Below are 23,813 nucleotides of genomic sequence, written 5' to 3' on the forward strand. Positions count from 1 at the left end.
TCTGCAGCTATATGTAAATTAGGCCTAAAGCTTTGCAGAAAACTGCTGCCAGTGTGCCCACCACCAGGTTAGAGTTTATTCACACTTTATTGCACCGTCTTGTCCCTTCTCCTGTCACCTTGGCTAGTTAAGGAGCAGAGTTCTTTATGTGTATTGTAAAAGTTACTTTATGTGCTAACATTGTGGTTAAAATTACATACATGTAATTGTAATATGTCTTTATTGGTCCTATAATTTTAACTTGAAAAATTTAAGACTAGTTACTCTGACTTGATGTTTTTATGGTGTGTCTTATGTCCTTGCCAAAGCTTGAATTAGATCTCCTGAATTAGCAGTTGCCTCAGATGCCACATGTATATAAAGGCAACGACTTATTTGCACGTGTCTGTGCACATGCGCATCAAATTGACCAGGAAGTGGCTGAAAAGGGGGGCATAATGGGGCAGAGTGGGCTTATGCCACCATCGTGCACAGTAACCTGGCACGCAACTCCCACACAAATGGGGGGGTTGCCTGTAATTCTTTCTTCTGTGTAGATTGGCAGAGATTCTCATTTTGTGTTTTGTAAACAGTGTAGTTATTCATTTTCATAGTTTCACCATAGAATATTAACATAGCAACAACTTCCACAATGGGAAGGTTCACATAAGTCCTATGATAGATCAGTATTGTTACTACTCGCTCTTCCATTTCCCCCTCCTTTTTTTCTACCTCTGGCTTGGCTTGGGTTCTTCTGATTTGGGTGGATTAGGGTCAAATTTTTCCATGGATTGACTGTAGATTATTCTGAAAGTTTGTAGAGGTGGTAGATATACAGTCTTCCATGCACATGAGTCTGTTGCTTAATTCTAGGTAAACCCTACAGTAAAATACAGAATGCAGAATAACATCTGTATACCCTAGGAGCTGTTCTGGTACTGTGGTGATTTATGTTTGACTCACAACTGTTGCGGCCCTGGTTGGGTATTTATATCATCTATGGAGCCCTGTTAATGAGTCCTGGAGGCTGCTATAGTGAACCACGTTGAGTCTAGAAATATTTCATGTTCCTTGGTGCCATATTGCAAAAGATCAGACATAAGAGTTTTCGCTGCCCAAAGGCACAGCTGGGAGATACAACACTTTTCCAGAACAGCAGCAGGTATGCTTCTTCCCTGTTGCAGTGCAGCTGTGTTTGTTGCAGTGGCTGCAGAGAGTGGGGAAAGCATGTACATACATGGCTTTCTTGAAAGTAAGAAGCCAGGTACGAGTTTTTTCCAAGCTGCTTTTGCCATGTTTACTGAGGTTTAGCTGCTTCAGCTAAAGCAGATTTGTAAGCTCTAGCATTCATTGGGGTAGAATCTATACACAGGTTAAAAACGTTTTGAAAATGCTTTTTCTAAAAATCGTTTTGAAAAATGCATTGAATTTGCTATAGCTCACAGTCGGCATCTAGTGTCACGATTGTATATAGCACTTCACAACACATTCAAAACATTTTGTTTGCAACTGTATAGCTAAGTCCTCCACATCTCCAGATTGTATTTCTTTGCAAGAATTGAGATACAAACAGATACTTTCAAGCTGACCATCACCTTGTTACATTTCATCAGAAAGAATTCGGCTTAATTCTTGAACCCCAACAGTTCACAGTTCGTGCTAAGTCTTACATGGCACTTTTCTTGCTATACGCTATAAAACTGACAGCATTGAGAGGAAGTGAACGTGGCTGGAGAGCTCGAAACGGGTTTGCAAGTGATCCAGATCAACATCTTTACTACGTTCATAAGTCATTCGTTTCTCTTTGAATACAGAATTGTTGAGGCCATCCAGGTTACATAGAAGTCACTGCAGTTGGAGCATGGCTTCCTAAGATAGGCACTAAGATCCAAAGTACACACTTCAAAACTTGATGAAAATGAACCAAAGTTCTTGATTCTGAAGACTGCAGCATGGACAGATTCTCAAATGGATGGCATTGCTTTAAATCTTCATGTCTCACCCCCCCCTTTTTAAATCAGAGCAATGGAGAATTGGCCATAATTAAATCATGTCTGCTGGAACATGACTTTAGTCCCAAAGTACCTAATGATTCTGTGCATCTAGAATAGAAGAGGAAGTACTAGACTTGGCAAGTTCCTCCTAAGCTTTCTTCTTCAGAGTACCTGTGTTGAACAGCCCCAGAGTATTCTAAGACTCTAGCTGGAGAACTGCCCCCCCCCGCCCAATTTCCTTTTCATGCAGCTTCAAACTTGCCCTCAAGGGTTGGGGCAGGCATCTTCCAATTCAGGTTTTTCTTTTTCCTTGGTTCAGAATTTAGAAAAGTAAAAATCTATGCAGAGAGAATTAATTGCAGTACATTTTTTTTACAAGAATTGTAGAATTATTATATTTGAGTAAAGACTGTCTCCATGCCAACCGTTACAGTTCGCTATATTTCACAATAGAGGAAAATGGAGATCGCAGGAATGATTATCAGATATGGTGAGCTCATCTCCACTGTCTTAGATAAGGTTCCTTATCATTTTAATCTTTGGAAGGATGCTTTCATATACACGTTGCTTTAAGAACAGTGGTACAACCCTTGCAGTTGCCAAAGGCATTATTTATCCTGTGTATCTCACCTTAGATCCTTGAACAAGATGCCTTAAGGACTTGGTTTCCTTTCTCTTACTTTTTTGAATTTCCAGGAACTGTCATTGTATCCACCCTCCATTCATATTGGAAACCTCAACACTACTGAGAGATCAGAAGAATTTACTTTCTCTCTTCTTACTTGTGAGCCTCTGGTTGGGTTTTCTTTTGGGGGGGGGGGACTCCTAAGAATCAGATCAGAGAAGCAGCATGGCAGATCTCTGTGTTCCGCTCTCTGTCTCTCCTTAATTAGCAGAGGACTCAAGGAGATTTTGATACATCCCTTTTCCTAACAGTCTTAACTTGACTGTTGGTTTTCATGTATGTAAACATACTGAATCTCCCCCCCCCCCCCGGTTTGTCCTGCCCCTGCAAAGGGGTAGGTTTTGTTAGTGTTAGTGGAGGAGATTTCTTACCTGGAAATACTTGTGAGAGATTCGGATCCAGAAACTTCCTTGTTCCTCACGCAATCACAGAGTGGACAATGAAAGCTAGCTTCTAGCTCTTCCAATTTCTTAGGGAAGAATTCAGTTCACTCCAATGTAACTAAGTAGGGTAATAGTTACTTCTCCTGATTGGTGGATCCAAGACACAAGCACTAGTTTTCAGGTAAGAAATTTACCTTTATCAAAACAATATGATGAAGCAATGTAGTGGTAAGCAATATAGCAAATTGTGACAAAGAAGGTCTGTGGCACTAATTAGTTAATTTTAGCTAGCAATTTTATTGCAGGTAGTTCATAGGACAAAAGGAAATACTGCATCTGAAATTAAGGCTTGCATGCTATTCCTAAATGGTCTTGCTTGGAGGTAAGCCCCATTTATTTCGGAGGGATTTACTTTCAAGTAAGTTTGTAGCAGATTGTAGCCTTCCATGGCTTTCATGCATTGGTATGAGTGGTTTCAACAAGGCTTTAATTAACTGCCACACACTTTTCTTTTTTTTCTTTTTCCAAAAAAGGAGTGATATAGACTAGCCCTTAAAAAGGAACTTAAATGTGTTCATTTTGTATATAAAAGGCAGTCTGTCTTTTCAATTACTATGTGTGTATGTGTTATTGTGTCATGTGATAACAGCACTGTGTTTTCCTGTCATTTTTACAACTCTTTCCTGGCTGAAGTGATACACAAGCAACAATGGGTAGTAATCACATTGCCCCGTTCACTTTCAAAAGGAGAGAAGCGGAGATGATCGTGAAACTGTCCAGCAGGCTACAGTAAGCGTAACTGTCTGTTAGCCCCGTTGTCAGATATTTTCATAATAGAAAAAGCAAAAGAAAGGAAAAAAGGCATGAACACCAATATAGATCCTTGCAGAAATTTGTCATATTATGAGTGAATTAAGATATATATTTAAATTAATTATTAAATACTTTCAACATATGTTTAATTATTATTGTATAAAACCTATTGCTACATTCATACTTGCAATTCCCAGTGTTCTGTCCCAGGTTACTGTCATTGGCTCTAGAAAGGCAGTGTATTTTTTTTAAGGGTGCTGGTATTCAGAGGGTGACACGTGTTAATTTACAAAAAACTCTCCTTTTAAAACCGTAAATATTTACTTCTCAAGCATGGTCTACCATAATGGATGGAGTTGATGCAGGTGTAATGAGGTTGTTGCAGACTGCCTCCAAAAAGCCTTCACTGATAGAACAGCTCTAAAACCTGTGAACCAAGTTATCTTTTGTGAAGTATTATTTCATTTTTGTAGCTGCAATACTTCCAACACCTATTGATCTGTAAAACAGCCCCCCCCCCAACAATTAATGGACCAATGAAAGTGAAACATATGCTTCTGGTGAAGTAAGCCTGAGGCACAATTGAGGTGGAATCTACACACTTATAAAAACCGTTCTGAAAATGCTTTTTTTAAAAGTCTTTTTTTTAAAAATACATTGAATTTTCCATAAGGCTCACCATCACCATCTAGTGTCACATTGTATATTGCACTTAAAACACACTCAGAATGTTTTCTTTGCAGCTGTATAGATGAGTCCTGAGTTGCCGTCCATTGCAGGGGTGTTAGATTTTGTTCTGAATCCTCTTAATTCATAAGTAATTAATATTGGCTTTGAGAACTTCTAAAACGTTTTAACATGACATTGTAGCGAGTTGTGGAGTATATGGAAACATTCTGAGAAGATTAAGTATTTTCATCGATTTGGTGCAGTTCATCAGGTTGAAATTTCTGAGTCAGGCAATGCAGTACATTTCTGGGTAACTAAAATGGTGTGACCTTAAAGCCACTCACCCGAACAATGGAAATAACTGTACTAGTTCCATGTTTACCCTTCCAGGAGAATAAAGAGTCTTCTCTAAGGTCCCCTGCCTCGTACTCACTAACAAGAAATAGTGAAACTTGTAATTTAGGAAATTAAACCAATCCTCATATAAAGGAAATTGTATTTTTATACCCTATTTTAGATCGGACTTAAAACTCCATAAAAAGTTATGATAAGAGAATCTAATTCCTTCAAATATTTTTTTGCTGAATGTGAAATTGTAACTTAGTGGTTTGGGGTAGCAGACTGCAGGCCTCTGGGGACTCATTTGTTATTTTCCTTAGACCCATGAACTGGAGACAGGTATAAAAGACACAAACTTATAATTGAAGTGGGTTAAGCCCAGGAATTTGCCTTTAAGTTTTGGAAGTGAAAAGAGCCTCTAGTGCTTCCTTACAAAAATATACTTGGTCATATAGCATCCCCCCCCCCCCCCCACACCCTCAGCTTGGTTTCCACAGGGATCATTTTGTTGTTGCCATTGTTTGTTGCAACAATCGAAAGCCAGTCTATATATATATATATATATATATATATATATATATATATATATATATATACACACACACACACACACACACACACACACACACACCCGTATATAGGAAACACACCAGTCCCCTCCATGCTATAATTGCCTGAAGAAGGCTCCACTTTGCTGATCTTATGCACAGAATCAGGCACATCACTGGCTCTGCTCCCTGGGCATCCATGCACAAGATTCTTCTCTACAGAGATTGGGGTCTCATGCCAAGACTATGATGCTTTGCCTTGAAAAGTGGCATTGTTTATAGGATGCGTTTACATCGTTTGATATATTTCTTTGTTGTGATGAAGAGGGACAGGCAATTTTGTCCCAAAGCTTTTCTGCTTCAGTTTTTAGGCACCTGCAGCAGTATGGATGTCATTTACCAGCACATCTGTAATACCTCTTGTGCCAGTGCTGGAAAATTTGGGCAAAGCAAACAAGAATGATCAAGCAGGATTCAAGAGTGCATGTTGTCTTGCCAGGGCAGCAATATTAATGCCTTGCCTCTTGGGAAAGAAATACTGTCTCTGATTGTTGGCTGTTGATGGTCTCATGCCTGTGAAATTATTTCTGTGTCCTTTCAGTTGCTGGTAGTTCGTTCATTTTTTTTGTCATACTATAAAATTGGCAAATGATTTTACTAGCGTAAGCGCTTACAAGTGTTGCAATAATGGTTTTCAAGCTCCGTAGCACTCCTTCTCATGGTAAATCTGCCCCCTTAGCATGAAGGCCTTTTAAAATGTTCTTTTGCCATAGATTTGACTACTGGTATTTGTTCCATTGTCTGTTGCAAAGTGTACTGTTATAACCACAGCACGTACACATGCTTTCTATAAACCTTGAAAGAATTAAAATTGGTTTCTTTTGTTAATCTATAAATTCTGAGAACTGTTGTATTGAGAATTGCCCTCCATCCAGTTGGCTTTCCAAACCCTTAAGAGCAAGGTCGTGCTATGTTATCTTCCTGTACTAGAATATTGCTTTGTAGCCTTGCAATGTGCTGCTGTTAAGGTTTTACTACTTTGCAGAGATCCTGGGCTCATAGATCTCTCATTCACAAGGGGGCCCCCCTTCTACATAATGCCCTGATTGGTGACAATGGAATCAGGAAGCATTAACGTATGATATTTCTGATGAGGGGATTTAGAGCTATTGTGGTATTGCCATAAAAAAACAGCTCTTTCCCTCAGTACTATTAGTCTGCATGGAATAGTAGTGATGGGAACTGGGATCCCACTGGCAATGTGTGATTGGCAGCACTGATCACCTGCAGATGCATCTGTGTATAATTGCCCTGTCAGTATTTCTCATTGAGTCACAGTTTGTTAAAGTTTTATCATCCTTAGAACAAGAATGCTAAAGTTTGGGGTTTTAGCTGGAGCTGTATACCTCTCCCAAGCCTTTGAGTTCTGTTTCAGCAGCTATCTAGCAACTTGTATGCCTTCTAGATTGGCCTTAGTAACTAGCACATGGTTCTCATTCTACAAGAAACTGAGGTATATCCTTGTAAATTGCCCATATCTGATGGCTTACTCTAGCAGAAGGTAAGATGGGGGGAGGGGGAAATGAAATACTCCTTTCCAGAGAGTCAGAAACGTTTAAAACAATAAAATAAACAGGCAATATGCCTGTAGAAAAAGAAAGGTCTGGTATGAACCAGCAGCTTCACTAATCAACTAATCTTGTCTGAATTAGGTTTAAATTCCTTTAGCAGTGCATTACCAGTCTCAGTCACTGATTCTACTAGGACTGAAATGGAAATGAGAGATGGGAGATGTGTTCAGGTCCTTGTCTGAATATGTAAGCACCAAATTGTGTAGGGATTCTGAGTCCAATGTATAAGCCCTGCCTCCAACTTCATCATGCACACTTCCCTCACTCAGTCCCTGACCTTCTCTTGTGTAGGGAAGGTCTGTGTACTTGCATGTGAATGCAAGTACAACTCTCTTTGTGATCAATCATGTACAAGTGAATGTGGGAGGAATCCATATACAAGATGGGAACATTTGGAGACTGAGCAGGGAAGGGGCATGTGCAGTGACATTGAGGGTCAAGCTTGCATGCATGCTTCTGTCCCTCTACGTGGTTTGGCACTTGTGTACCCATGCCTATACAGTGGTACCTCGCTAGACGAATGCCTGGCTAGACGAAAAACTTGCTAGACGAAAGGCATTCGCTAACGAAAGGGTGACTCGCAAGACGAATCTCCCTATGGCCGCAACTCGCAAAACGTTCTTTGTTTGTTCGTAAAGCCGCACTTCCTCCGACCGTGCTTCGCAAGACGAAATTTCCGCTATACGACAGCACTCGCGGAACAAATTAATTTCGTCTTGTGAGGCACCACTGTACACAGTTGGAGTTGGGTGTTATCAACTCCTGATTACATAGCTCTCCAAAACCCTGAATAATCTTGTGCAATGGTTTCTTGTAGATGTCAGACACCATGAGGCACAGAATTGAACTTTTCTCCCTTGATGGGAGAATTTGTCGATGGGGCTGCCTCGCAAGACGAAAATTTTTCGTCTTTTTTTTCCGTCTAGCGAAAGCGCGGCTGTCATTGCCGCTTCGCTAGACGAAAAACCCGCTAGACGAAAATTTTCGCAGAACGAATTATTTTCGTCTAGCGGGGCACCACTGTATTGGAATTCCAAGGAAACCTGTTAGATATTGTTTTATTCATTAGTTAACCTAGAGGGAGGCAGGGTCCTAGCTGACCAGCTCAGGCTTGTGACAGTTTGGCCACATCTATCCCAAGGTTATCAGGGTGGGGACAAGCCATTTGAATTCTTCGACATGTCACTGATGTTCAAGTCCTGGAAATCTTGTTTTAGTAAGATGGTGGTGAGCTATGCTCTTCTTATATGTTTGTTATTCTGGGGTATTTAAGTAACTAGCCATAATGTCCCCCCTAAATAGTCATACTATAATGATGCCAATATTATTTATATGAATTTTCAGTATCCTAGGAGTAGCAGGCTTAGGGAGCAATGTCAGTTTTTGTAAACAAGTTCTGGATGTTCAGCCTTGTAGATGCAGAAGACAATTAGCAGGACATAGTTTACTTTTTCGTAGGATCTGGGGTGTCTGTTTCCCTATAGGTTGTTTTTTCTCAGGTTTATTTAAAAGCACGAGTATTTCATATTACCATTATTCTGCAATGTGCTAGCAGATTGGGAGCAATTAATTCCCAACACCTGTGTTATGTGATTTCTAAGACAAATTGCTTTATCTTTAGCAGGTGCAAATGACGAAGCTTACAATTGACTTTCTATTTATTCTTTATTGTTTCAGCTTCTTTCAGCTTCTAAATTCTTTTCTTTTCCTTTTTCATTCATTAACATTTTGTAGAAAGGTCTTGTAGGTGGTTTATTTATGACACAGACAGGAATTCAGAGATGCTGATAGACTATTTTGTATTATGTTGCCTCTATATTTATCTTGTATAGCTGAATTTATATTAAAGATGACATACCAAGATCAGGGGGTGCTGGAGGAAGGGAGAGAGATATTTCATCATCTTCAGGAATTGGTGTTCTTATGTAATGCCAAGCCTTTGTCTTGAACCGTTCTGTATTTCCTCTTTTGTGGCAAACTGCAGTTGTAAGCCATGATCAAACCATGGTTTGCATTTCAGATTGTAGACAAACTTTGGTTTGCACAAACTATGTTTTTGCCTGTTTGGACACAACTGCAAACTGGTTTGCCACAAAAGAGGATATGTAAGAGTTTGCAAGGAAAGGAAGGTGTGTACAAGCCCAAGGCTCTGTTTGAATTGAGCCAATGTATAGGAACTAAAAATCCTTAGATCAAGCCTTTTTGCCATCTAATATTCTTTCATTGGTTTTAGAGGGTCTTTCCTGAATTCATGTTTGGACTTATTCCAAAACTAGTATTGCAGTGCTTTTGTTGAGTTGGCTAAGTAATTTGATTGATTTCCCATAATTTTACTTGAGTGGTTATTTCTGAAGTTGAACAAGTATTCTCTGCTCTTACCATAATCACAGTTTGTGATAAATGTACAAATATCCACATTAAATTTTCAGCTATCAGGTTTGACAAGTTCATTGGTTCAGGGCTGAGAGGAAGGGCTTTAAAACTATGAAGCACTTCTAAAATTGCAGCTGAGGAGCCCAGAGTTTTAACAGTCCAATCCTAAACATGCTAGCTAAATAAATAAATAAATAAATGTCCTACTGAATTCTTTGAGACCTTCCTCTTACAGAGTAAGCTTCATTTTCAAACATTTGACAGTAAAAATGATGGGTAGAAGATACTGGAGACATTCACATTTGTCTTGAGATGAGCACTGTTCATACTGGAAAACAAAAATAGAAAAACTGTGTTTCTTCATGCAGAACCACTTGTCCAGCAAGAAAAGAAACCTAACACAGCTGTGGAAGTCTGTTCAACCCAAAGTAAAAAATATCCTTTATTACTGACACAAAATTCTGCACACTTCTTTTAGCCTTAAAATATGCACCAGCGGCTGTGGCTTTTTGACTAATAATCTTTTACTTCAAAAATACACTGACAGAATATTGGCTCTGCATGTATTTTTGGAGTTAACTAGAAAGACGTGATCCCTTCATTTTTTCTGTTTTCTATTAATATTTATAAACTCTTCTCGGAAACCCAGCAACCACAGGTATGGGTTTTCTTTATGGTGTTATCAATGCAGGCAATAAAAGGGGAAAGAGAATCAGCAGCCTAAACTTAACTCTAGAAGAATGTAGTTGCTTTATGTTATGTAGCATAGCTAATATTATCCTTCTGCATTTCATAGGAATCTAATACAGTTTTATGCAGGAATTTATAAACAGCCACAGAAATAGGCATACAGTTATTGCAATATAAGAGACAGATGGTCTTGATTAATAGCTAAAAAAAATATCTAGTTGCTTTAGGTGAAACTGTTTACAGTATCCTGCCCTGTTACCTCCATCTAGATTAGATCCTTCATGGAAAGAATATTACTGCATTAGCTTTAAGTTCACTACTCTGTATAAATGCTTTTAATCAGTGCTGTAAGAAAGAAAGTTTTCAATTGATATAAAATGTGGCAAAATTCCTTCCCAATTTTTTTTTTGGCAGAGAGAGACTGAGAACACACAGCATTGAATCATCAGGAAAATTGAAGATTTCCCCTGAACAACATTGGGATTTTACTGCAGAGGACTTGAAAGATCTTGGAGAAATTGGACGAGGCGCTTATGGTTCTGTCAACAAAATGGTCCACAAACCAAGTGGGCAAATTATGGCTGTTAAAGTAGGTGATGCCCGTAATTATTCTTGTATGAACTTTCCAACTGCAGGGGCAACATATAGTGGATAATTTAATATCCATCCATCTTGCGCTCAGTAATTGTTTGCTTTCCCCCACTATCTGTATATTTTGGCTTGTAGTTTAGTGTTATTAAATACTTAACTGGTTTGTAAAATTATGGGTTGTAAAATTTAAGGAGAACATCTATTATATGTAAGCATCTTTTAAACACAAACACTGTATATATACTGAGACCCTTTATCTCTAGGTTCCTGGATTTAAATCCAGCTCAGGTTTCTTATTCTTAAATGCAGTTTTGCAGTGGACAGATCAGGGTCCTTTGTGAAACAAGCTAGTTGCCTTGCTGCAATAGTTTTCATTTTTCCTACTTATCTACTTGCACTGGTGTGCTTTCTAACTGCTAGGTTGGCAGGAGCCTGGGACAAAGCAACAGGAGCTCACCCCATCATGCGGATTCAAATTGCCAACCTTCCAATCAGCAAGCCCAAGAGGCACAGTGGTTTAGACCACAGCGCCACCTGCATCCATCTCATTTCTTGTAATACTCTTTTTAACAACACTGGGCTATAAAATAACTTGAAGCGAAGGCAGAATTGAGCCCTGTACTCAGTCCAGTTATCAGCAAGTATACTGGCATGTTTCATAACATGTAGGCCACTAGTCATCAAGTATAATAGGAGTAGAAGAGGGCATGACCAGTATGCTTTATGGAATATTAAATGTTCTTCACCCTGCTTTTTCCAGCATCTGTGTCTTTGAGCTACATAAGTGAATTCTGGCCTACAAGGAATCCATTCTGTCTTGTTCCCCCCTCTCCCTGAATTTGTATGGTGGCGCATGCCATATTTTTTCTGTGTAGCCATGCCTCTGCTGAGTCCTGTTGAGGGCCAATATTTGGGTTTCTAATAGCAACAAATTAAGGTTTGCTACCAAATAAATAGGTCAGTACCAACAAGGAGTTGCGTCCAATGTGGACTGCTTCACACTTTGCTTGTTAGCCAGGTTTCACTTGTGTATGCTGCAGTAGAGCACACAAAGTATGAATGCAGAGGTGGACATTTGTAAACACAATGGACAGGCTACCTGAGAGACACATCACATTACATCTCCCTGATACATCTTTAGTGGGTCCTTGAACATTTAAGGATTCACATAACTTTCACGTTGACTTCAGCAAATACTGGAGTGCAACTGTCATACATTTATCTGTATGATAGACACAATTGCCACATTCAAACTTTGCTATTATGGTGATGTTTAATCCATTCCCATGTATATAATAATAATAATAATAATAATAATAATAATAATAATAATAGGAATTCAGCATTGCACTATTATGATGATTCTCTCAGCTTGCCATACAGGACGATCTCCTCCCTGCCCCCAGGTACGCTTTTCTGGAGGTTCCCACAATCGCTGGAACCAATTTGATCTTCCCAAGATCACTCTACCTTGATTTGTGCTCAGCTTGTGTTTTCTGTGGGAAGTCTTGATAATAGGTGGCTGTTTTATGGTAAAATAATGCTGGAAAATGATTATATATAGATGGCCAGTAAAAGAAAAGTAAAAGAAAAGAAATAATTCTTAGATTCCATAGACAGAATTCTACAGAAAACAGGAAGGTGGGGCAGATACCAGCAGCCACTGAAGAAAGGGAAATGTGGTAATGAATGGTACAGAAATATTAGGAGAGGAATTCTGGAGAAGAAAATGGGAGCAAGGTCAGAAAACTCTGGAGATAAACTGTGTTTTTGCAGGGATCATGAAATCAAGGAGAGCACAATGGGAAGTGCTTTGCATATTTGGTGATGGGATTCCTTGGGAATACAAATATTGGATAATGTATTGTATAGAAAGGCTAGGAATAGTTACATGCAGAAGGGAATTGTGAAGGTTAGAGGGCATTGGCCTATATGCAGTTTAGGTATTGCCAGAGAGTTAAGAAACACTGGAAAAAGGAAAGACAGATGGAATATGTTATATTTGCAGTTGTGTTTTAGAGTTCCCATTTCATCTTCTACGTAACAGGCAGTTCTTTACTTGGATCATTCTGTTCTGCCCATCGCTTCCTAGGCAAACAGTTGAACTGCTTACTATTTGTACTCTGGAATGTGTAATGACTTTACAGCTGTAGAATAATTGTGCCCAGAAGAATTGTATAGTGTCTCCAGAACAAAGCAAAACCCTCCCATGCCTGCTATTACAACTTTCTCAATTGGCTTTGATCAGCATTTCTTTGGTGGGGGAGGGTATGGTATTTTTGTTACTCTTAACTGTTACCATATAGAGATCCATATTGTTATGCTATAACTGGGGATATTTTTGTAAAGTGTCTTCTTGGGGCCATATTACATGCTAATGTTCAAAGCATTTTTTTATTGTGTGCTTAGAATTGGCCTTATCTTTTTCTTTAGAAAAACGGGGGTGTGGGTGTTCATGCTGATTTTGGGTTGGGGCTAGAAGAGAGGTTAGCTGTTTAGTCCTGTACTGTTTCCCCTAGAACATCACCCTATACAGAAGCTTTTTTGCCCCAGAAGGTGATAGCAAATTGTGGGTAGTGCTGGAGGAGGTTGCCTAGAAAATAGCAATGGGTAAAGGATCAAAATCTGGATTAGGATTAGGATCCATTGCAGTTAACTTTTCTAAAAGGAGTGACATGACACAGTGCCTAAAAACACTTTTAATGTTCCATGCAGTTTGGCCCTTAGTCACAGATTGGCTGCCAACATATCATATTCTTTATGGAGGTGGTGGGGGACCTTAGGCCAGGGGACCAGATATGGTCCTTAGTAATCTTTCTAGACCATGCTTCCTCTCCAACCCACACCTGTGGCCAGCCTTGCGCTGCAGCCTACTCAAATGTTTTTGTTAGGCTGGAATGTGTCCCATGAATTGAGTCCTGAACTGAAGACAATGCTGCCTAATAAAAGGGAATATTCATCATACTCAAATATGGATTGTTGCATGATAATGATAGCATAAGTCAGCCTTCTCCAACTTGCTGTCTTCCTATCATCCTAAACTACTGGACAAGGTGTGGTGGTTAGACTTCTGGACTAGTAACTTGGAGATCAGGTTTGAATCCCTACTCAGGCATGTAACTCTTTGGTTGTCCTTGAGCTAGTTGCTGTTCTTCAGCCTAACCTTCCTTACAGGTTAGAGGTTACTTATTTTTCTTAAAAATACACAATTATGTCCCCCTTCTAACCCACTTGAAATGTTTTACTAATTAAGTATTTAAAGTTCATTCACCTGAGCTGATTAAAATGGTTCAGATGACATGTCATAGCCCATGGGTTGTGGTTTGTTGCTCCCAGTTTGGCCTGCAGTGTGGAACGAGTGAAACGGGCGCTTTTAAGCAGCTCATGGTTCATGTGGGTGAGCCCATAATAAAATATTAATGTGACATGCAAACACAGCTAGTTCTGTTTCCTTTAATTATAATATCTCTTCCTTTCTTATTATTTCAGAGAATTCGTTCAACAGTGGATGAAAAGGAACAGAAACAGCTTTTAATGGATTTGGATGTAGTTATGCGAAGTAGTGATTGCCCATATATTGTTCAGTTTTATGGCGCACTCTTCAGAGAGGTGGGCACTCAAAATCTGCTTAGTTTGCAACAGATTTAGTTAATACGTTTTATGACTTTTTAAATGGATAATGAAGCACATTAACTGAACGGCAGGCAGTAGACAGTTTGCAAGGGTAAACTAGTTTGGTGGGGGAGATGCATATAAAGAAAATGTTAGCACTGCTTTATCTCTAAAATGCCCTATTTCATTTCATTGCTTCTCAAAAGGTTCATTATTTGTTATACACTTGTGGCTTTCAAGCTTTCTACCTTTTATTACATTTCACTTTTATCACATTCCTCCTCTTGAGGTTGGGATGGTGTACATGGTTCTCCCCCATTTTTATCACAACAACCCTGCCAGGTAGGTTAAACTGAGATATAATAGCTGGCCCAAGATACTGAGAAGCCTAGTAAGCATCTAACTACTCAAGGGGTCATAAGGAACACAGTGCCATTGTATTTTGGGATGGACAACTGCTATTGTATTCAAATGCCACATGCCACCTAGCAAATTGATTAGACGAATTGTAATTTCACAAAAGAGGAAGCAGGATATTTTGTGAGGCAGACCAACTTGGAAGTTTGTTCACAGAAATATATATGTTCTGGTTTGTCTCTCTTAGTAAGGCAGAGGTTTGCATCGGTGTTGGTTTGTATGTCCGAGGACCTTCTTTTCTGTGCTTCCCTTTCCATCACAGCTTAGCAAGAGTTGCACATTAACAACCCCATATGTGTATTTCAGATTAACAATAATAAAACATTTCCTGCTTACTGCTTTTTATTTTTAGGGTGACTGTTGGATCTGTATGGAGCTCATGTCTACCTCGTTTGATAAATTTTACAAATATGTATATAGTGTATTAGATGACGTTATTCCAGAAGAAATTCTAGGCAAAATCACTTTAGCTGTAAGTATTTACTTTCTATTCTCACTGCTGCCTTTTTGTGTGTGCACACTTCTGTTTTGATTTTCAAATCCAGGATTTAGGCGGGAGATGATTTGGCTTATTTAGGCTTGTTGCTGTGAACCATGCCAAATGGTTTACCATATTCTGCTCAGTCTCTGCTCAGAATTTTTTTTCTTGTGGTGGAGGAGGGGCACAGAAAGCACAAAATATACCTCTAGGTGGGTGGGTTGTGTCCCACATGCTAAGATCTCTGAAAGAAAAATAGCAGTATATGTCAATGACAGGAGTCCAGCAATGGGGAGGCAAGAGTGGGGGTGAGCTCCTTGGTTGGGGAGTGCACTTCCCCCTATCACATCCCCCAGCACCACCCATGGTCCCTGCTAGCACAAGTGGGAAACAAACCACAGTCTTACACAACCATTTCTGTCACATTTTGTTTGCATTAACTACACTGTAACATGGTATAGCTATTAAATGTCTAAAGGGATGCGCCTGCATTTCTGCCTTATAAGCTGTCTGAGATGCATCTTTAAATTGTTTGGCTCTGAATTGTGCAATAGCAGGCATTTTATTATATTTTTGTTCTCAATAAAATTTCTATTTCTCTCCTAGACTGTGAAAGCACTAAACCACTTAAAAGAAAACTTGAAAATCATTCACAGAGGTAGGCTTTTCTGGATTTGCCTTTCTTACTGTGTGGCATGTCTGTCACACGCAGTCACACGCTTATAGATTATGCAAAATATATTTGTGACCCGACTATTTGGGGTATTCCACTTGATCATTTTATGTCCATGTGAGGTTTGGTTCTCTTGGGCTACCAGTTGGAAGCTGACATTAGGATAAAGCTAATTGACAACACACATTGGGTATTACATTTTATAGTCACAAGTTTCTGTGTGGAGAACAGGGTCATAGTGCTATGGGAGGGGGTTTCTCCCATTGAAGTCTCTCACACACCAAAACTGCTGCCATTGGTTGCTTGGCTGGCTAAGGTGCCTAGTTTGTTACTCCCTAACAAGGCAGGATTTGTAAGACAACAACAAACCATGGTTTAAGGCTGGCTAGTAATCCTGATTTGTAAGGGAGCAACAAACCGAGATCCTGAGTTCGGATATCATGGGAAGCAAGCTTGAATCCAGGTTCCTGATTTATTTCTCCTGTTAATTCCGGGGGGGGGGGGGGTGTGACTCTAGCTTATTGTCACATGCAGTTGTGGTTGCTGTCTTCAGTTGTGACTTTGTGTCTGACACTCTGTAACTTTCAGCAGTTAGAAACTGAAGTGCTTTTGTTGCAGCTTATCTGCTTAAATATGTTTCTGTTTGCCCACATCTGTTGCAGATATTAAACCTTCCAATATTCTTCTGGACAGAAACGGAAATATTAAACTCTGTGATTTCGGCATTAGTGGACAACTTGTAGACTCCATTGCCAAAACCAGAGATGCTGGCTGCCGGCCCTACATGGCAGTAAGTGGGATTTGAAAACTTGTATGTGATGGGTGAGAAGGTGTGAATAGAAATGGAATCCTTTCTTTTACTCCCTTTGTTGTACGCTCATCCATTTTCTATGTGTTTGCATTTAGATGGTCATTTCTAGGAGGAATCTATAATGAGCTAGTAAAACCCTGTGGCTCCTATCAGAGCTTTTCCTGGGAAGAAGAGGCTCGGGAATAGAGTGAGGACATTTGGGGCCATGATGGTTACCATACAAAGGTGCAGGGAAACGGGGAACATACAGTTCAGTGAAATTCCTTCTGAGTAAATTATGTCTGAGAATTGCTTAGTAACATTCTGATGAGGATGTTGGTGCCTTGTGGTGGCATGGATCAATAAAATACAGCTTTAACTCCCAAATATGGCAGAATAATTGACTAGTCTAAGAGGGATGCCCCCTATTGCCATTTAAATAACAGACAGATGGTTACACATGATTTCCAAAAATACAGATTCTTTTGCCATTTGTTCTTAGTTGGGTGTGTTAGTTTTTTTTAAAGAAGTGATGCCAGATTCAAAGCCACAGATAACAGGGAAACAAAGCATATTCTTTCAGAAATACTGGCACCAGCCAAGTGAGACTAATACACTTGAGTTGTGACATTAATAGCAGATGGTTTTGCCAAGCAGAACCAGATTGGACAAAAGTGCTGCAAAAGATTGACTGGTGCAGTACAATCATAACAATACAACATCATAAAATTCACAAATAAAATAAGAGGGTAATTTTATATAGAATAATATCTAGCCTTCAGGCATCTGAAACATTGAAATATGTTTAATACTTCACCGTGATGAAACTGGTATATAACAATTGTCCATGGCTTCCAAGCAGGAACCATGGGATCTAATTATCCTGAGAAGACTCATATTAGGGGTTTTCACTGACCACCAGATTCAGTTCAGGCTCCAGATTCAGTACTTTGGAAAACAGTCCGCCTCAGTTAAAGATGCTTAAGGGGTTGCCTAATTTGGCTCAGTGTTTATCCAAGTCCAATTCCTTCCTACCCCTTCAATACTGAGAAATCAAAAACCAACAAATTTCAGAAGGATAGCTGTAGTGATTTCCCCTCAAGGCCAGTCTTTGCCGTTTTGGGGTGGGTAAAAAAGGAATCATTTAAATCTCCCCTAATGTTTTCTTCATTTGCATAATTCATACCGTGTTGCATGATTCTGATTTGCTTTAAATAGAGTACATGCAGCCCTGCATTAGGATTAGGATCATGGAAAGGACAGTTGGTGTTAAATGAATCCTTCTCCATATCCCTCTTCAGTAAATTCTTGTCTTTTTTTCTTATATAACTGATATTCTTCCTCTAATTTCAGCCAGAGAGGATAGACCCCAGTGCATCCAGGCAAGGATATGATGTCCGCTCTGATGTCTGGAGCTTAGGGATTACATTGGTAAGTGAGAAATGCTAAGGGCTTTGCATGCTGCTGGAGATAAAACCCTAAAGCAGCTTGTGAAGCAGCTTTAGGAGAAGTAAAAGCTAAACTGGCATTACTCTTGTGAACATGTACGCTATGATAGAGCCTGCATTGCCTCCCTGAATAACAGACCTGGCTCAGCTTTCCTCTTTGGCTATTTTTTATCAGCAGTGACATTACTCTGTTACTAGGGGGCAGCAATGCATGCTAAACCTCAAAAGATCCATGCTTTAAGCTAGGAAATCTGTTCCTTGGTGCCCCTTTCGAGCCAATGTAAGCCCAGCCTTCCTAGGTTTGGACCACTGAAGAAAGCAAACTTAGTAGGAGTGGAGAAGAGTGTATTGAAGCAGAAAGGTAGAAACCAAGGGTTGGGTCCAGTCAGAGACAGTTCCAGATTCAAAGGGGCTGGGCAAAGTACCCTCTGGGCACATACACCCTTAGCATTAGCCTAGTAGCCACCCCCAAAGTGGAGCTGGCTAGGGGTGGGGACAGGTGGCAATGGTATTGAAGGGGGAAACCAGGAACTCCAGCTACCACCTCCTTCATTTCCCTAGAATGCCCCTGGGCCCTGCCCCAGCATGTAGTATGTTTAGGAGGAATGGGTAGACATTATGTTTCCTCTGCTTTTTTATGGGAAGCTTGAGATCTGTCAACCGGAGAAAAATGCAAAATAGGGGCTTGGGCTAATGCAGAACATACCCCCCCCCCATTATTTAATGTGTTTTAGAGGTCAAGTGCTTGCCTGCTGTTTTGTGAACATTTTAAATTTAATTGAAGTTTAATTGATGTTTGTGGGGAGCTGTGAGGATGCAGAGGGTTTAGCTCTTTTAAGTTACTACTATGTGCAGGAATCTCTTTTGATTACCAGAACTATTATTTCTCAGGCACAAGCCATCTCCTGCTTTCTTCTAAGCTTTCTTGATTTCAGCTGGCTAATTTTTTTGGGGGGGGAGAGATGTTTTGTTGCTATTGTTAAATCATTAGGAGCTTGAAACCTTGCACAGAGCTTCTGCTGGTGGGGATAATCCTCGCTCCCACCCTCCTGGCCTCATGAACTTTACAATGGCTAATCTAGCCCATGTTGTTGCTTTTTCTTTTGTTGTAGTATGAATTGGCCACAGGACGGTTCCCCTATCCCAAATGGAATAGTGTATTTGATCAACTGACACAAGTAGTCAAGGGAGACCCACCACAGCTGAGTAACTCAGAGGAACGGGAGTTCTCCCAAAGTTTTATCAACTTTGTCAACTTGTGGTGAGTATGCCTCGCTCTGGGGCTCTTCAGGGCATTAGTAAGTGGTTCTGGCTCAGGCTTCCAACTCTGTCCCTCAGCAACTTACATGTGGCAGCAGCATCCAAGAGCATTCATGTTGCTGGAAATGGTGCATTTTTCCTCCTTTGAGGATGAAAGTGGGTTTTGTGGAGAAAGCTGCAGTATGCAGAGCCACTTGCAAGTCTGAAATTAATGCCACATTTCCTGCATGTGTAATGGAAGTGGTGGCTTGGAGAGATTTAGACATGTCCTTCCCTGGTTGAGTTGCCACTCAACGTGAAGGCAACGCAGATCTTCCTTACTGACTTCTCACATTTGACAAATAGCACCGGGGTGGTGGGGAGGCCTTTCGTCAGGCTGTGTCTGTAGCAAGACCTTTTGTATCCCCTAATTAATTCTTGGAGATCCGTTTGTTGTTGCCTCCTCAATACATAATAGAGGGAGGAGTGATTGCATCAAATAGAGTGCACACTGTAAATTGCAGAATATATCTTCGTAGTCCCTCCTGCTGGGAATTTGCCTACCTGCAGGTTTGTAGCTGAGATATTTTAAATGAACGTTGATAGCTGTGTTTGCCTCATTGCAGCACAATTATTATATTGTCCTGTGGATAAAATGAAGTGGATCTGAGTCAGTTGCTCTCGTTACATTTAGCACACCAGAATGGGCTCAGGAAGCGTTATGTGAGCAACTTAACATTGTTTAGTATATTAGTCTACATCAGTGGTGATTTGGAGCCTTGCAGGAGCTAGAGTAATTAAGGATACCTTTAAGATGAAACAATTACCTTTGAGGCTGAAATCACACGAAAGAGAAAGCAGAGGAATGGTATTTAAAGGAGAATGATCAATGTACCGTTTTACAAACTGATGAAAGCAAGACAGTCACCTAGAATTCACGATAGTGTTGATGTGCTGCCACCTGTTGGTTTGACATTTTTCTGCAGTGTTTTTAAAATGCAATTAGTTAGCCTCTTGAGCTGATTTCTTATAGGCAGATGGGCAGGACCAGACTGTCTTTAGCTGAGTGATGTGCTTTTCTCCTTAGAAAGATGGGGAGCAGGTTTTGCGTTAAGGAGACAAGGCCCTTAAAAAGCAACTGTGGCATTTTCCTCTCTGCTGAGCTCTCTATATTCATTATTGGCAGGTTATGGTAGTGCAAGAAGGATCTTTTTTAGAGTTCCCCCGTGTTTGTTTATGAAGGGTTAATTTCATGCTGCACAGGTCTTGAGAAAGAAGGAAAATGAAACTTTCCTGATGCCAGGAAGTTGTTGAAAGGCTGTGTACTTCCTGCATTCAGAATTTTAAAACAATGGAGTGAGAGATGTACCGATAGGTTGCAGAGTTCAGAATGCTTCTGGTTATATTGCAGCATTTTCTTGGTTACCTGCAGACCAAGAACAGTCTTGGGACTCTCAATACATTCAATATACTCTGAGCCTAATAGGCAATACAGAGGTGGAAATAGGGTGGTGAGGGCTCCTGCATCTTTAATAGTTTTGTAGAAAGAGGAATTTCAATAGTGCATCTTGCCTTGCATGGTGCATCTGCTGGAATTCCCACTCCTACACAGCTTGCAGAAGCCCTGCCCTCTTTTTTTTTTTTTAAACCTGGTCGCCCCGGGTGAAAGAGAAGGCAGGCCACTATCACTGTATGAGTTAGTTTTATAGCCACAGCCTTTGTACAGAGAGGTGACTTAAATGACCATTAATGATCATCATCATACATATAGGTGCATTCATGTGATAGAATTGCAGACTCTGACAGTGTGCAATGTCGTAACTGCCCAACACTTAATTTCAGGTGTTTTTCTGCTAATGTTCTGTCACCCTAATCCTCTTACTGATCTTTTTAGCCTTACAAAGGACGAGTCCAAAAGGCCAAAGTATAAGGAGCTTCTGGTGAGTATGGTGGGATTTGTGAATGCATGAGACTAGAACTGGCTAAGACTTTAACTCTTTCAAAGCTTGGTACGATATTATTATTATTATTATTATTATTATTATTATTATTATTCCCCTTCCATCTGACTTGGTTGCCCCAGCGACTCTGGGCAGCTTCCAACAGATATAATTAGGCATTCTGTAGCAGCACCATTGCTATTCTCATTTTGTGAGATATGAGCTGCATTCTACCTGTTTAGTGCAAACAGTGAGGCTGGGCTTGCTATTTTGTCTTTTGCTGTGGTGAGCAATGAAGCAAGCCCACATTTAGTTTGTTCAGGGGTTGTGTGTGTATCTAGAGAATTAAAGTTTTCTGGCAATTGCACAGCATATTTAATTGGTATAATTAAATTTTGATTTTGGGATTTGTCTGCTTCACCAGTTAAACATTTCCCCCAAAATGTAAGGCCAAGGGATGTACTGTACTCCACCTACATTCTCTGTGTGTATATGCCCATGTTGATGCTTGGACCCCTTCTACTGAATCTTGTCAGCTGGTACCTCAGCGCAAAAACTCATAACACCTGAAGTGCCAAGTTGCACGGAAGCACCCTTGAGAGCTCACACGTCTTCTAGAGGCACCTTCTGTGCTCCAAAAGTGAGACTATATTTTGTTCCCTTCTCTTCTACCAGAAACATCCCTTCATCCTAATGTATGAGGAGCGAACAGTGGACGTTGCGTGCTATGTTTGTAAAATCCTGGATCAAATGCCAACGACTCCGAGCTCTCCAATGTATGTCGATTGATACTGCTGCTACGTCAAAACTCTAGTGCAAATGCTGAGAAAAAGCAAGATGTACAGAATCTTCACCCCGTATTGCAGTGTTTTAACGCTCGCCCAGACACCATGTGCAATAATGTTGGTGTTTTTCTTCCATTCTGTCTGTATATTATTGTCACTTATAAAGTGCATCCATGTAATAATACCTGATCACAGTGTTAGTGTCAGTCAAAGAGAGACCTCATTTTGCTCTTTTTGTGGACATATTCATAAAATGTGGAAATAAGTAACACTTTATTTGTTGACCATGATTGGATAGCACCTAAAGTTAATTTCTAGACTCAGAGACTTCTCAGCAGCTACTGGAATGATTTTATTCTCTCAAACTCTTCCAATTGTTACAGGTAATATAAAAGAAAGGAAGTTAGGCATTGGCCTGATTCTGAACATAAACTGCTTCGGGAGAAAGAAACTTTTATGCAGCCAAATGAGCTACTTTTACCTTCTGAGGCCAACAAAGGCAAAGGGGGGATAATATATATATTTCTTCACAAAGTGCAATAGATTAATTGATTTGAAATTCTGTTGCTTTTCAGTCACAGTATATGTTTTGAAGACAATTGTGGCTCAGCAGAACTTCATATTTTGGAGGGAGAAAGAAGTGATCATGTAAAATGGACTATGTCTTTACCAAAAAATAAAAAAGCATTGCATTGAAAGGAGCTAACAATTAAACTCATGAGAGTATGAGTTTGAACTCATGGAGAATAATGTATTGTTTCATTTTCCAAGCAAGCCACTTTTCACTAGAACTAGGTGTCCTGTAAATTGTTACCTGGTGAGATAAGACTTTTACCTGAGGAATTATTAAACCACTCAGTTGAATTTAACTGGCTTGTGACCCCTGATTTCCAACTCATGGCTAAACTTTCACCATTGAAAGGGTACGGGACAGTTCGCAGTTGTGAAGAGCTATTTTACATTGTTAATAATTATTTGTAATTTATCTCCATCAAACTTCTCCTGTTTTCCAGTTGTATAGAAACTTCCCACAGAACTCTAGTATGACTTGGATTTCTGATATTAACCATCAGATCAAATAAGCTCCCCACATCCCTATCAGTTGGATTGTTGGGCTTCCAAAATCATTACAAAGAAGATGCTAAATATGTTTGCTTTCATTTTGTGGATGAATTCATTTATTAGAAGAATTTCCTAACACAACGGTAACTAAGAGAACTGGAATGTTAAGTTCTTACAAGCATGTGACAGAAAAAAGGAAACCCAGAGGTTATATTGCCAGACCCCGGGGGGGGGGGGGCTTTAAACAAATTATATTGTAATCTCAACTGCATCCAGTGTGATATTGTCTTCTAAGTCACAAGGGGGAGGAAGTGGTTTTTTTTTTTAAATCCAAAGTTATTTGTAATCTCAGTAACTGTCACTACTTAACATGTAATACTAGAATTGTAAGGGATTAAGCTTTACCATTGAGTGGGTCAGCGATAACAAGACCCTGTTACTATAACCAGTTAACTTAATTTTCTCTAGTATACCAGCTGATTAATAGGATTTTGGGGCAAAAACTTGGTCAATACCATAAGAGATAATGTATTGAGATGGGAACCAGTTGGGACCAGGGCCATTCCAAGACATTTTGCTGCCTGAGGCAAATGACAAGTGCAGAAGCTGACCAAACTGCCAGGTAAGCACCAACCACCTGAGCGGCTGTTTCACTTGCCCAATGGTAGGCAAAG

General features: G+C 39.9%; 1 protein-coding gene across 9 annotated transcripts in view; it reads left to right on the top strand.

Annotated features, from left to right (window-relative positions):
* Positions 1–22,946, top strand: part of MAP2K4 (mitogen-activated protein kinase kinase 4) — a 47,492-nt gene extending 24,546 nt beyond the window's left edge. For 5 of the 9 annotated variants that reach the window (XM_033139495.1, XM_033139496.1, XM_033139497.1 and 2 more), the window contains 10 exons: positions 3,735–3,830; positions 10,519–10,693; positions 14,185–14,304; positions 15,077–15,196; positions 15,809–15,860; positions 16,538–16,665; positions 18,019–18,096; positions 19,226–19,374; positions 21,247–21,292; positions 21,968–22,946. In XM_033139495.1, coding sequence (XP_032995386.1) covers positions 3,735–3,830; positions 10,519–10,693; positions 14,185–14,304; positions 15,077–15,196; positions 15,809–15,860; positions 16,538–16,665; positions 18,019–18,096; positions 19,226–19,374; positions 21,247–21,292; positions 21,968–22,081 — 1,078 coding nt within the window. In that variant the 3' untranslated portion in view covers positions 22,082–22,946. The remainder of the gene's footprint in view (positions 1–3,734; positions 3,831–10,518; positions 10,694–14,184; positions 14,305–15,076; positions 15,197–15,808; positions 15,861–16,537; positions 16,666–18,018; positions 18,097–19,225; positions 19,375–21,246; positions 21,293–21,967) is intronic. The other 4 variants (XM_033139500.1, XM_033139501.1, XM_033139503.1 and 1 more) reach the window with 1 other exon arrangement.
* The last annotated feature ends 867 nt before the right edge of the window (positions 22,947–23,813 follow it).

Source organism: Lacerta agilis, chromosome 2, assembly GCF_009819535.1.
Source record: "Lacerta agilis isolate rLacAgi1 chromosome 2, rLacAgi1.pri, whole genome shotgun sequence".
Taxonomy (NCBI): domain Eukaryota; kingdom Metazoa; phylum Chordata; class Lepidosauria; order Squamata; family Lacertidae; genus Lacerta; species Lacerta agilis.